This window comes from Glycine soja, chromosome 18 (assembly GCF_004193775.1).
Source record: "Glycine soja cultivar W05 chromosome 18, ASM419377v2, whole genome shotgun sequence".
Taxonomy (NCBI): domain Eukaryota; kingdom Viridiplantae; phylum Streptophyta; class Magnoliopsida; order Fabales; family Fabaceae; genus Glycine; species Glycine soja.
In genome coordinates this window covers 6,073,674-6,088,377 of record NC_041019.1, presented here as the reverse complement: position 1 = coordinate 6,088,377, position 14,704 = coordinate 6,073,674, and the positions used below count along the sequence as shown (strand labels likewise).

Here is a 14,704-nt window from a genome sequence, read left to right as displayed (position 1 = left end):
ATTAGTTTTGTTCTATTTGCGGTGTAATTGTAATTTTTAATATATTTCATTATTTTCAACTATCATCTCAGTTACTACAATTTGAAATTTAATCTACTTTATAAGACACATGTTTCAATTATTTTTTCATGGTATTTTTTTAATTTATTTTAATACTACTAACTAATTTTATTATTTTTTAATTATAAGAACATAACAAAAAAAATATCAACAAAACATAAATTTAACTACAAAATTACATATAACGTAAATAAAAAATTATACTCTAATTTTATCCAATTTTTATATTTTTCTTTATATGTATATTTTTCTTTAAAAAAATTATAAAATAATATTTAAAAAATTAATTTTATATTTTAATTTATAAAAAAAAAAAAAAAAAGATCAAACAGGGAAGTCGGGGTGGCCAAACCCGACTTCCGTGAAGGCAAGTTCAACTAGTGCATTTTGGGGGAAAAAAAATTGAAAGGGGTGTAGATTGAGAATTTTGAGGAGAGAGAGTATGTAGAATGGTAAAAAAACCCATCTATGGTGTTAATAAAATAGCCCAAAAGATAAAGATAGTATTGTACATGAAACTAGATTGCCAGAGCAGTTTATTGCTGAGAACTGTATAACAGAATACAAGTTGACATAAGACGGAGTTCTTAAACCAAAGACATTCACAAACAGTACTTACTCTCCTATTCCTAAGGCTTAATAATGCTTCTCCACACCCTGATAAGCCAGTTGGGAAGCTAGCTCCAAGTTCTTCCAACTGATTTGCTCCATTTAAGTCCTGCACAATAATATGCATTAAGATATTCAATAAATAGTGAGGTATTAAGTGCGTGTAGCTCATTGAGAAATAAATGGAAAGTAACACAATAAACTCAAGAAGTCCCTCCACCCTCTAGTTATTAATAAAAAATAGTTGAGAAGGTGCCAACGAACTTGTAGCACACTTCTCTGGAGAAGTCCTTTGTGGAGGGAAAACCCTTGGAGGAGATCTCTCTCTCCTATTTTCTATTCTTTCCATTAAATTCAATAAAATCCTTCCTTTCTTCCCAATATCTATTCTTGGTCCCTAAGAGATGTCCAAGAGCATATACTAATTCAACTTTTTGTAACATTAATTCAATTGGTAGGTCATAAAAGTATATGATGAACAATGAATGTGGAAATATAGTTCACCCTCATATAATCATCATGAGAATAGAGAGTGAGACTTGATGCAACAGTAAGCCTTTCCCCTCAGAGGAAGATTGTACAAGTCTAATAAACCTCCCCAAACCCTCAATGGTGGGATCCCTGTTTACCCACTACCCATTTTTAGTCATTACTATGAGAACAAATAGCATGAGTTGCCAGCTTCTAACCTGTGGAAATATCAAAATTCTACAGTACAAGATGATGCTTCATGTTAAATAACCAAAGGAGACCATGCTTTTTGCAAGCAATAAAGTTGATTATGCCATATTCTATATGAGATTTTCTACTCAGTTTAAGTTTCTTATTAGCATATTTATAGACTTGATTCACAGAATGCCATTATAATGCATGTCAAATGAGAAAAGGCACATCTTATTAAAAAAGTAATACATTTTATTTAGCCTCACCTCTTGGAACTAACGTATTCTTCTGGCAAGTAAATCTCTCCGCCAGCTTCACCATGTTGCTCCCCGCTGATAGTTTTCTTGGCAGCTTGAAATTCAGCACTCATAGCATCCATCCCACGCTGCAAAGCTTCATCAGTTCCATAGCCATGTTCCTCAGCATACTTCCTCACATCCTCCGTTATCTTCATAGAGCAGAATTTAGGGCCACACATTGAGCAGAAATGAGCCACTTTTGCACCATCTGCTGGCAGGGTTTCGTCATGGAAGGACATGGCTGTCATCGGATCCAATGACAAAGCAAACTGGTCCATCCATCGGAACTCAAATCTTGCCTTGCTTAATGCATCATCCCAGGCTTGAGCATATGGATGACCTTTGGCTAAATCAGCAGCATGAGCCGCTATCTTGTAGGCTATAACTCCAGCCTTCACGTCATCCCGGTTTGGCAACCCAAGATGTTCCTTTGGAGTCACATAACAGAGAAGAGCAGTACCAAGTGCCCCAATATTGGCAGCACCAATTGCAGAGGTGATGTGATCATAGCCGGGGGCAATATCAGTTGTTAAAGGACCAAGAGTGTAAAAAGGCGCTTCACTACACCATTCTAACTGTTTCTGCATGTTTTCAGGAATCTTGTGCATTGGGATGTGTCCAGGTCCTTCATTCATCACCTGTAAAGTAACTCAGTATACAATAAGCCCCCATCGTCTCCAGAGATATATCAGGTAATATTGCATCAGATGATGATAGTTTAATATCATACGAAATTAGATAGCATCACCATATATCAAAATCTTTATAGAAACATAGTGCATTATATTTAGTTGTACAAGGTGGCCCAACTAGGAACTTCATCGGTAAATTCAACAGCATCTTTTCAATACACCTTTCCCATGTGATGGATTATTATTATTATCATTATTTATTAGCCTATTCCTATCAAAGTAAGTAATTTTAATAATATGTGACCAGAATTATCCTTGGAAAATCTTAATTGTTCATGCTGAAGAATTAGCAACTAAAAGTAATACAATAAATAGACATGCAAACATTGTGATGTCAAAAAAAGAAGTTGAAGTTAAAGACTAAATCATTACATTTAGCCATAAAATTATTAGTATCGTGCAATAAAGAAAGTTTGATTGGTATCACCTGAACATCCTTTTCCCATGCTCTACGGGTCAGTTCTCCTTGTGTCAAGAGCTCAGCAAATTGTGCTGTGTCATTTGCATCATAGATGGATCCAGGTCTTAGCCCATCACCAATGGATAGAGCCACATCATACTGGTTGCAGATGTCAAGTATCTCATCCCAGTGCTCATAAGCAAAATTCTCTTTGTGGTAAGCTAAGCACCACTTTGCATGAATAGACCCTCCCCTGGATACTATTCCTGTCATGCGCCTTGCCGTTAATGGAACATATCTCAGAAGAACTCCTGCATGGATGGTGAAGTAATCTACACCCTGCTCAGCTTGTTCAATCAGGGTGTCCCTGAAAACCTCCCAGTTAAGATCCTCAGCGATCCCATTAACTTTTTCAAGTGCTTGATAAATAGGCACAGTCCCAACTGGTACAGCAGAGTTGCGTAGGATCCACTCTCGAGTTTCATGGATATGGCGACCAGTTGAGAGGTCCATTGCAGTATCTGCTCCCCACATAGTTGCCCATTGAACCTTGTAAACTTCCTCTTCTATAGAACTTGCAACTGCAGAATTTCCAATGTTGGCATTTACTTTTACCAAAAAGTTTCTTCCAACTATCATGGGCTCTAACTCCAAGTGTTTCTTGTTGGAAGGAATGATAGCACGTCCACGAGCAACTTCTGACCTCACAAACTCCGGGTCAAGGTTCTCACGAGTGGCACAGTAAAGCATCTCTTCCGTGATGATTCCTTGCTTAGCATAGTACATCTGAGTAAATCTTGGATAACCCAGTTTCTCCCTCCTATCAACCCACTCTTTGCGCAACTGTGGGAGTCCTAATTATCAAATCCATGGAAACAAATCAAATCAAGTAAATAAGTGTAAATTTCCAAAAGCATAGTGCAAGTATACATAAAAGGCCAAAATTAGATTCTTCATTGATAGCAACAAATACTATATATATATATATATATAAATGAAAATGTTATTTGGTTAAATTTCTGAGGATGTATCTATGAGAGGAATTATAGCTGTTTCATTCACTCACTAAAAAAAATTATTTATTAGCCCAACATTAGTCACAAAGAAAATGAATGTACTACATTGTACAGATGCAACATATAAAGAAAATGCACAAAAAAGGTTAGCTATTCATACCAGTCCTTGGGTTTACATTTTGGGGACCGCTAGTGTCATAGGTATCAAAGTGTCCTTCTTCTCCAGACAGGTGAACTCGACGAAAGGGAACTTTGAGCACATGACCAGTTTCTTCATGAGTGACTTCTCTACACATGATGGATCATACATTAATTGTAGTAAGCTGTCAGAGGACTCATGAGTTGTGTCCATATGTGTTGGAAAGCCATATTATCTGTGTGATCAAATTCCAATAATAGAATAAACTGATTAAAAAAAGAAGATAAGGATCACCTGTGTTCTTTGGTGCTCTTTGGAAAGCACTGTTCAAATGAAGGAAGGGCAAGAAAATCTGGAGAAGCAGGATCAACAGTGTGCTTCCTTTGTTTGGTTTTGTCTGAGTTGGTAGTTGGGGGATCAAATGTTAGTGTGGCTCTAGGCACCAAGGAAATGGAAGATGGGACAAGTTCTTTCTTCCAAGCATTTGAAGCACGACCAACAACATCAAACCCAGGCAAGAATGAAGAGCTTGTGAATTTCAATTGAGAAGCATGGTTGCCACTCTTGCAAACAACTGATGTCACATTAGCATGAAGTGATGCCATCTTGGCCCGAATCTACAGCATTTCAAGTTTTGAAAGACAAAATTTAAGTTAAATTACAACATGCATGCAGTATAATGAACATATCTATCCCTATACACAGATATCAATAGATTTTTGTTAAAAAAGATAACTTCATTTATGAATTTTCACATTCACAAAGTAGTTAGTCAATTAACTTCTCGTCATGATCTTCAAACTAGAGAGCTTCCTAGAAATGGGATGTGAACCTAACAAATTTCACTTCAAAACCAGTGATGGTGGTTTTTCATCATATTTATGGAATTGTTAAAAAGAAAAAAGGATTTAACCCCTCTAAAGCAATGGGTGAAATTTAGAGGATAAAGATCCAAGTTATACTCAGTGACAGAAAAATAATGTATACTAAATTATGAAGCTGCTGAAAAGGTAAAGTGCTGAACTGTAATCATTAATTGAAAAATAAAAAATTATATATAGCATAAGCTTAAATATGTTTTAGTTTCTCCAAATAAGACAATGTTTGTTTTTAGTCATTAAAAAAATAAATTATCTCTTTTAGGTTCCACATGTATGAAAACCTATCATATGCTGTCCTTGTCCTTCAAAAATGGTTTCCTTTTGGTCCCTCATTTGTAGAAATAGGGATCTTAACACATTTCCATGAATGAGGGAGAGGGACTAAATGAGACATTTTATTTTTATCACTGTAGATTGTTCCGATTCTCAATTATGCTTTTTTGAATGACAAAATAACATTAAAATCTAAAAAAACTCATGCAAAATCACCAGGGTTGAGTCAGGATTTTTCCATCTTAAAAAAAGCAGAACAAGACAAAAATAGAGAATTTCAAACCATACCTACCATGCCCTCTTCATTCAAGCAGCCCCTTTTTTATTCCAAAATATTTTATTTACAACAACTAAACAAGCCATAATGAAGAATTATCAATCAAGACAATCTCAGAAAAGAAAGAAAAGAAAAACATATATATGAAAGAAAGAAAGACAACGACTGAAAGACACTCAAAAAAACTTGGGAAACATGATGACATTACACATGTTGGATGAAAAGAGAGAGACAAAGAGAAGAGAGAACCTGAAGGGAGTAGGGTTGATCTTATCTGCAATAATGCAATGAAGCAGTTTGAGTTGTGAAGTGAATGGTTGAACACAAGCGTTGCATTATATAGAGAGTGGCAGACAGTAGTATGAAGCAAAAGTGGCACATGATGTGGCTCTCGTGACTCGGGCTTAGATATTTTCTCACATCAAACTTTCTTTTCGTTGATGACCAGTAACACCACCCCACCTTTCTTTAGGGATTCATAGACCGAGACAAGACAGAACCTCAGCATAGCATGTGATAGATTGTAGGTTTGAAATTCTACTATTTGTTTTGAGTCGAAGATTTCTCATAGAACTTGAGTTACACTTAGAGCCGTCAAGATGGGTTCATGTGTGTGGGCCAGCTCAGTCTACTACCGGTTAGAGGTGAGTCGAGCTCAATTAAAAAAAAAGTGCAATTTTTTAGCCTGCTCCACTTGGGTTAGGTGAGCTCAACCCGTGGATTAGTGGGTCAACCCGTCAATTCACCAAATTTAAATAATATATTATTTTATTTTATTATTATTATAAATTTATAATTGGTAAAAAATTAAATTTTTATTTTGTAGCTAGCAAACCAATTGGCAATTCACCTTCTAATAGAGCGAAGCCCAAATAATTGCAAAACCCAATTGAATTAGCAATTTTTTAATGGTCCGTAACGCAATTACGCAAAGTCTGCACCTTTCTTAATTTCATAAAAATATAATTTCTTAATATTTTATTGGTATTTAATATTATTTAATATATATATATATATATATATATATTAATAAATTTATCTTTTTCTAAATATTTAGTATCATATTAAATATAATTACATTAAAATTGAGTAAAAAAATTAATTATATTTTTAATTAAACAGGTATTATCTTCAAACATGTTTAAGCCTATTGAAAATTTTCATGATTTTTTCCTTATGTGTATAAATTAAAAAGAAAATAGTAAATATAAATTTATAATTATTTAAATTTAAATTCATTAAACTTTTGCATTATAAAATATTTATAAAATAATTTTTTTTTATTTTATAATTTATTATAAATAATTCATTATAAATGAAATTTGTAAATATTATGAATATCTTTTAAAATTAAACATATTGATGATCAATCTTTTCATGGAATTATCATCATAAAATATAATATATCAGATATTATTATTTATTGAAGTAACTTATCATATATTTTCTTATAACCTGAATATTTCATATTTATTAATATTTAAATAAGTAAAAAGAGTAAAATATAAAATAATTAACTTAACTTTGAAATCATCAAAGATATGAGTATAGTTTTATAGCATATAATCATAATAATTGTTCTTAAAATAATCATAACAATAATGTGTGTTGTTTTATTTATTTGACTTATTAATGATATTTTTTTTTTTGTCTTTGTAGATGAAATTAATGGTGATGTTGAAAAAGAAGAGGAAGTTGGTCTGAATTTCACATTACATGACTCTAATATTTAATTTCAATAGTTTAGAAGTTTATTTTTGATAATATTTAAATTTCAATTATCTTAATGTTGAATGTTTATTTTGAAGACTTCAATCACTTTAATATTGAATGTTTGAATTTGATTTAGTTTGGTTTTTATATTGGATTTTATTTTAAGTTGTTTGGAATAATTTTATTTTATTTTACAAAAAAAAAAAGAAGCAAAAAAGTGGATCAGCCCGCATAATCTACCAATCCGTGATGGGTTGGGCCAAACTGACATTTTGTTAGCCCACACAAAAGTGGGTCAAGCTGGACTAGCCCACTTTTAGCTCAACTCGTTGCGGACCAACCCACGTGAATCAGGCTGGCCCGTTTTGATAGCTCTAGTTACACTTTCTTTTCCTGTATTTTTACTAAAAATACATAATATTTTTACTACATATTACTTCCATAGTTTCTATGCATAAGAAATAAATAAAAATATTTTTTAAAATATAAAATCACTTTCAAATATATTAATTATTAATTTTTTTAAAAAAATCCTTAATTTACTGTGGATTCCGTTAATAAGGTATTTACTCATTTGTACATTTACATTGAAAATAAAAGCATTTATTAAACTATTGATAATATAAGTAATATTTATTGGTTGAAAAATCATCCCTTAAAATATAAGTAGGGTCATTAAATACACTCTCCACTTAAATCATTTAATTCTATGATATATTTTTAAAATAAAATTTAAATCAACCAACTTAATTATTTGAAAAATATTAACAAGTATCTTTGGAATATTGGTTAAAGAATTAATAGGAGAAATATTTTTATTAAAATGTCTAAAATTACGTTGTCCATGAATTTTTTTTATGTTTTCCTATCATTTTCACAATAATATTATTTTCTTTTTAGTTTTTTTAATTTTTTCCTATGATTTCCTACGATTAACAAGACCCTAACTATTTTATTGGTTTTGATGAATTACATATTTATTTCTTATATATAGTGTGTAAAAAAAATTATATTGTAAGTGAATGACCAATATTTTCTAATTGAGTTTAATAGTCATTATCGTCTAATAACAAATTATTGTTGATATAACTTTTAAAGTGATTATCACAAAATTAACAAATTAACTTATTAATGATAGATTTTGATTGAGTGGTAATGTAAAATTATTTTACACAATGCATATAGCCTATTTTCTCTTAATATTTTATTAACAAAATATATTTTATTTTTATTATTGTATTTAATATCAATTTAGAATTATTTTTTTCTGTTGCATCCTTAACTATTTAATGTGGAGTTTGGATAAGGTATCGACAAATAAAAAGTTTTATTGTTTTAGTTCTATTGAAAATCACATAGGAGTGTATTGTTGTATTTTTCAATTAAACCTTCTACTCCCTTCATTCAATGATAATTTCCATCCTAAGTTTGTTACACAGATAAAAATAATAATAAATTAATGAAAAAATAACAAATTTATAAAATTAATCTTATCATTATTAATTTATTTATAGTTTTTATTACTCTTTATTAATATTACAGATATAAATAAAAAAGTAATTCATAATACGTTTAAAAGTTAAAATAACATCTTTTTAAACTGAAAAATGACAATATTTTTTAACTTTCTTTCTTATACAAAAGTTATTATAAGACAAAAGGAGATTTTTTTTTATTCTTTAATTAATCCTATAAAAACATTGATTAGTATTTTTTTTTTACAGGAATAAAACTACTTCATTTCATTCATAATAGTGGCCGAAATACAATTTGATATAGATCGATATGTGTGTGGACTAGCATAACATTGGTTAGTATTTTTCAAAGAAGCATAGATAAGAGAGAATCTAATTAATATGAAAAACAAAATATATATTAAAAATTGTATAATACTTTTTATATATAAAATTTAAAATTTTAATTGATTTTGTTAATTCATATAAGAAAACTTTAAGTTAAAAAAATTGAAGCGAATGGGTAAATGAGAAATGTTAGCAAGTAAAAGCACAAATACACTTTTTTGAAAATTTGTTTTATTAGTTAAAGTTTATTAAAAATTATAAAATTTTGTAAGTCATGCTTCTTATTTAACAAGTTTCATTCATCATTTTATAATTTTCAATAGAATTTAACAAATAGAAATAGAAACTGCACTATTAGCCCTTCTTATAAAAAAAAGTATATTAACAATACTCTCTCGAATATACAATTTTAAATGATTTTTATTATTAATTAAAACTTATCGAAAATCATGAATTTTTAGGACCTACTCCGTTCAGTGTTTTTGTTCTTTATGGATATTTTTCTTCAAACCATCTTGTTAGAAATATTGTCGGGTTAGTAAATATAACGCTTATATGCGTTTTTGGTACTTGTTAAATTTTGTTAATTTTGTTTTTGGTGCCTGTTAAATTTTTAAAATTTTTCTTTTGGCACTTAATATTTTTTAAAAGTTTTTGTTTCTAACAAATTTTTTATTTTTATTTTGGTCCTAAGTTTTTTTATATAACACTTTAAAAAAGTGAAAAAATTATTTAGATAACACTTTAGGACAAAAAAATGTATAAAATTTATTAGGGATAAAAAAAATTAAAAATTATTATGACCCATAAATAATTCAAAAAATTATCAAAAATAAAAAAAAAAGATATTTAAAACTAAATATGCTAAAATACACTTTTATTTGTTTATGTTTTTTTTATTATATTCAGTTTGGTTTCATAATTTTAAATCACAGTTTTGAATCATTTCTATAAGAGTGTTCACTGTAATCTACTAACCCAATCCTACAAAATTATTTTCATTAAATTTTTTTTTTTTAGAGTTTGAGTCAAATTCAACCTAATTCTTTCAGATCCCATTAAATATATAAGTTTAATAATGAGTTTTTCTATATTTCACCCCAACCCAACCTGTCACATTTAATTAATCAATTTATATATATATATATATATATATATATATATATATATATATATATATATAAATTATTAAATACAAAATACTATAGTTTTTGCTAAAATAGTTTATTAAATTATTAAATTAAATCATCATGATTTTTTCCATTTTTTAGTTTTTTTATATTTTTATCTTCATTTTATTTAAGTTTTATCATACTAATATAGTATTTTATTTTTATCTAAAATATAAAAAAAATATTACATGAGCATTGACATCATTTATTCTATTAATCAAATATTATCATAATTTAATTTCTAAGGATATTTAATTTATTTATTATATATTTACAAAAAATTTAGGTAAAAACAAATTATTTTACTTCGATTATAGATTCTCAAGTTACTCCAAAAGAATAAATTTTTATTTTATTTTTTTACAAGAATTGAACATGTAATCTATCACTAATATTTTTCATTAAAAAATTGTGATCATACTACTTCTATGAAATTTAAATCTCATGTTCATTTCGATCAACGTCAATTTTTTTTAAAAAAAATCCAAACTAATTTTTTTTATATAAACTAATTTATCCTATAACTTTCTAAATGAGTAATATAAGTTCTCAAATAATCTAAAGCAAATAATTGTATATACATATTTTTTATTTCATAATCTTACTAACAAATTAATTATAAATATTATCATAAAATTTATTAATTAATAATTTAAATTAAAAAAATTAAATTAATTAAAAATAATTTAAATTAAGAGTTTGATCAGGCCTAATTGGCCTTGTGCTCACCACTCACCAGGGCCTTGGAGATAGTACAGGGTTTCATTGTTTCAACCACAAATTAACAATACAGGGTTGCTAGCTGAAAATTACTCCATCTTTTATCTTATCTGGATTTCATTGTTTCAACCCCAAATTAACAGTACAAGGTTGCTAGCTGAAAATTACTCCATCTTTTATCTTAATTATTTGGATTTCATTGTTTCGGCAACTTAGTATATATATGTTTGGATTAGTGTTGATAAAATTAATTTAAAAATGATGTGATTTATATTTAAATGTTTTTATAATAAAATTAAATTAAGAGTAAAATTTATTATAAATTATTGGATTCAACGCAAAAACTATAAATTTAAAGTAATTTCAACTCATAATTGAATATGAACTTATAATTAATTGTGAATTTTTCTCTAACATGAAACTAAACATATAATTAAAAAATATATTTAAAATTAATTTTAAACTCAGAAATAATTTACTAACGAAGCAAAACACACACTTGACATAATTTAGATGCCAACACATAATTGACTAAAGATACTTAAGGCTATGTTTGTAACAAAAGAGAAAGATAATATTGATGAGATAGAAATGAGGTAGGGATGTTTGGTAAGTAAGAGAATAAGAAAAAATAATTTCAAAATTAGTGAGATTCATATTGTATTATTTCTTTCCTCATCTCTCTTTTTTTTTAACCAAACACATCATTTTATTTTTTCACCTATTTTCGTTCTATCTTTCTATGTCTATCTATTCTATTTTCTTCTCAGTGTCAAACACAGTCTAACGATAAACCTAAGTTTACCGTTATATTTTTGCATTTCAACTATATTTTCGCGCACCTTTAATTTCAGCCTTTTAAGTTTATAAACGACTTTATGTCCCTTTGCCCTTGTTTCCCACGTACGTGTCATGCATTCTGCATGTATGTCATTAAAACGGGAATGAAGAATAAACACATACACACACATAATATATATATATATATATATATATATATATATATATATATATATATATATATATATATATATATATTAAAAAATATTCTGAATTTAAATTATTAAGTAATAAATTCTATTATAATATTTGTAATTAATTTGTTAGTAAAATTATGCAATTTTAAAATATGTATATATATATATATATATATATATATAATGATATTGTTTTAGATTATTTGAGAACTTTTATTACTTATTTAGAAAGGTATAGGATAAATTAGTTACATTTAGTTTGAATTTTTGTTTTTTTAAAATGACGTTGAAATGAACATAGAAATTAAATTTCGTAGAAGTAGTATCATCAATAATTTTTCTTATGAAAATATTAGTGATAGATCACGCGTTCAATTTTTGTAAAACAACAAACATCACGTGTTCTTGTTCAGTTATTAATTCTTTAAATATATTAAAAAATCAAGTTTTTTAGTGCATGCAATATTTATAGAATATGATAAATAATACATACAATTAATGTCATTGTTAAGAGAATTTTTTTCAAAATTAATTTTTTAGTTTTAATTTGAGATCAAGTATGTTACGAAATAATAATTGAATGAATTACCATATAGTGAAATAGTGAAAATGATTGATTATTAAACTTTAATTAACAAATTTTAATTCAAAATGTATAATAAAAAAATGAAAATTTATGAGTTATATTAAAATAAACTTACCTATAAAATTTGCTTAAGACCTCAAAATTTCTAGACACAACCTTACAAATGTTTAGTTCTTGAGGAGATGCATCACGAGTGACAATTTTTTTTTTATTGAATCCGAGTTTTTAATTAAATATGTGCTAATATTAAAAATTAAAAGGGAAATATTTGTTATTGATAATGATGGAACTTAGATAAAATTTTTGGATAACCGCGAGTCGATGATAGTTATTTACTGACTCTAAATTATGATGAATGCTTGAGAAATCTGGTTAATTATTTTTAATGAATTCTTTTTTTTATTCATTTTTTTCATCCACCATACATGTATTTAATTTGATTTGAATTAATTAAATATTAAATATAATACCACAAATATTTAATATAGTATTAGAATAACGACAATTTTAGAACAAAAATCACGCTTATTAAATGTGTTAAATTGAACCGGCATCTATCAGAATTTTTTCTAACAATAATTATAAACATTAATTATTGACATATTTTTATGAATTTAATTTCTGTTATGTATTATCAGTGTAAGTTTTTTCCACTTTCAACTTATTAAAAATTATCATAGGTATAATTGCAAACTTTCGGTATAGGTAATTTTAATTTTAGTCTGTTTGTTCAAGAAACTTGGCCTATTATCCAATCTTTGTTTTAGTCAAGTCGTTATTCAATATTAACCTCTCATACTTAGTTTGGTTGTGCAGAAGAATTTACTATTTATGAGGACATTTTAGAAGATTATTGTGGATGCCACACGCTTCATAAAACTGAAAATCTTATCCCCAAACGATGAGAATGCCAACGGTCCAATGAGCAATGCCAGTACAACTAACCTGAAATATGTTGTTGGCAATGGACACAAGAGGTTTGGAAGATGTTTTTGTTTTTGCATGATCACGTGAACTTCTTTAATGGATTGATCAGGAGCCTTATATTGTAATATATAAAAAGAACAGCTGGAAATAAGTGTAAGTCTTTTATGGGATGTTTGGTTTGGAGAAGTAGGAGAGAGAGAAAAAATTTGATATGAGTTTTATATCTTTTTCTCTTTATTTTAATTTAAATATTTTTTTTATTTTTTTATTTCTCTCCTACCAAATCATCATTTAGTTTGTGTGAAGGGACTGTCATTCGTCGAATATGTGATTATTGAATGGTATTACAATAAGCAAATCATTAGAACAAGTTGTAGATAGATGTTATATATATTAGTATATTTGATCCATCTTCAATAGTTTTATATGTATGTGAAACTCTTTAGTCAATTGATTAGAAGAGAATAAGTTATATTACTATATTTTGATCAATCTTTCATGTATGTACGTGATGTTTCGAATGAAAAATCTTTTATAATAAGAAGCTTTGATGATAATCCTTAGTAACTTATATTAGTATAGTTTAATCAATCTTTCATGTATGTACGTGATGTTTCGAATGAAAAATCCTTTATGATAAGAACCTTTGATGATAATCTTTAGCTTATAATTAAAAAAAAATTATGACTAGAATTAAAAAAAAAATTATAAAATCAATCACGTACATCATTACTACCATTACCATCATAATGATGGTGATAATAGTCATCCAAGTATTTATATTTAGGTTTAATCTCGGATGCTTTTTTTTTAATTATAATTTAAGTACTATTTGAAAGGTCTTATTTTCTTATAAGTGTATATATCAAATTAACAACAAAAATAAAATTAAAATCATATACAAATTGTTAGCATCTCGAATGACCTGATGGTTTGAAATAAGAATTTCAGACTCAATGTCCTATGATTTAAATTTGGCATGTTATTCCTACAAAAAATCACAGACTAATTACACTTTTAAAAATCTTAATATCTTTTAAGGACCTAAATAACAGTAAATTACACATTTGAGGCTGTTTACTCCAAATTTTCCTCCCAAGGATCCATTCCACGTCGCATGGTTGATTTCCTCCTATAGGTATAGACAGTACTCACATGCATGAGTACTGTGCCTTTTGTCTCATACTTGCCCTATGCTTGTGAGTACTTTTGTTTTGTCTCATACTTGTCTAATGCTTGTGAGCACATTATGGAAGTATTCCATTTAACTTTTTTCTAAACTTAGGTAGAAACAAGGAAAAAAATAATTCAAACTTCCATTCTCTCTTTCCTCGCTCTCTCCCATTTCTCAGACTCTTTCCCCTTTCTCTGCTAGGTCAACTCACTCTTACTTACCACCTTCAATGTTAGGTCATTTCGTTGGGGTGTTCAAAATATCACAAAATATTTCTAGAAAAGTGACTTTCAAAGGATGTGTACTTATATTTTGTTTTTTTTT

The 14,704-nt window shown here is 27.9% G+C and overlaps 1 protein-coding gene across 1 annotated transcript; it reads right to left on the bottom strand.

Annotated features, from left to right (window-relative positions):
- Positions 1-505: 505 nt before the first annotated feature.
- LOC114395392 (phosphomethylpyrimidine synthase, chloroplastic) lies at positions 506-5,743 on the bottom strand. The gene is made up of 6 exons (XM_028357160.1): positions 5,559-5,743; positions 4,173-4,495; positions 3,900-4,027; positions 2,751-3,577; positions 1,599-2,269; positions 506-778 (listed from the first exon to the last, which is right to left on the bottom strand). The coding sequence occupies exons 2-6, from the start codon at positions 4,481-4,483 to the stop codon at positions 772-774; spliced, it is 1,944 nt and encodes a 647-aa protein (XP_028212961.1). The 5' UTR covers positions 4,484-4,495; positions 5,559-5,743; the 3' UTR covers positions 506-771.
- Positions 5,744-14,704: the final 8,961 nt, after the last annotated feature.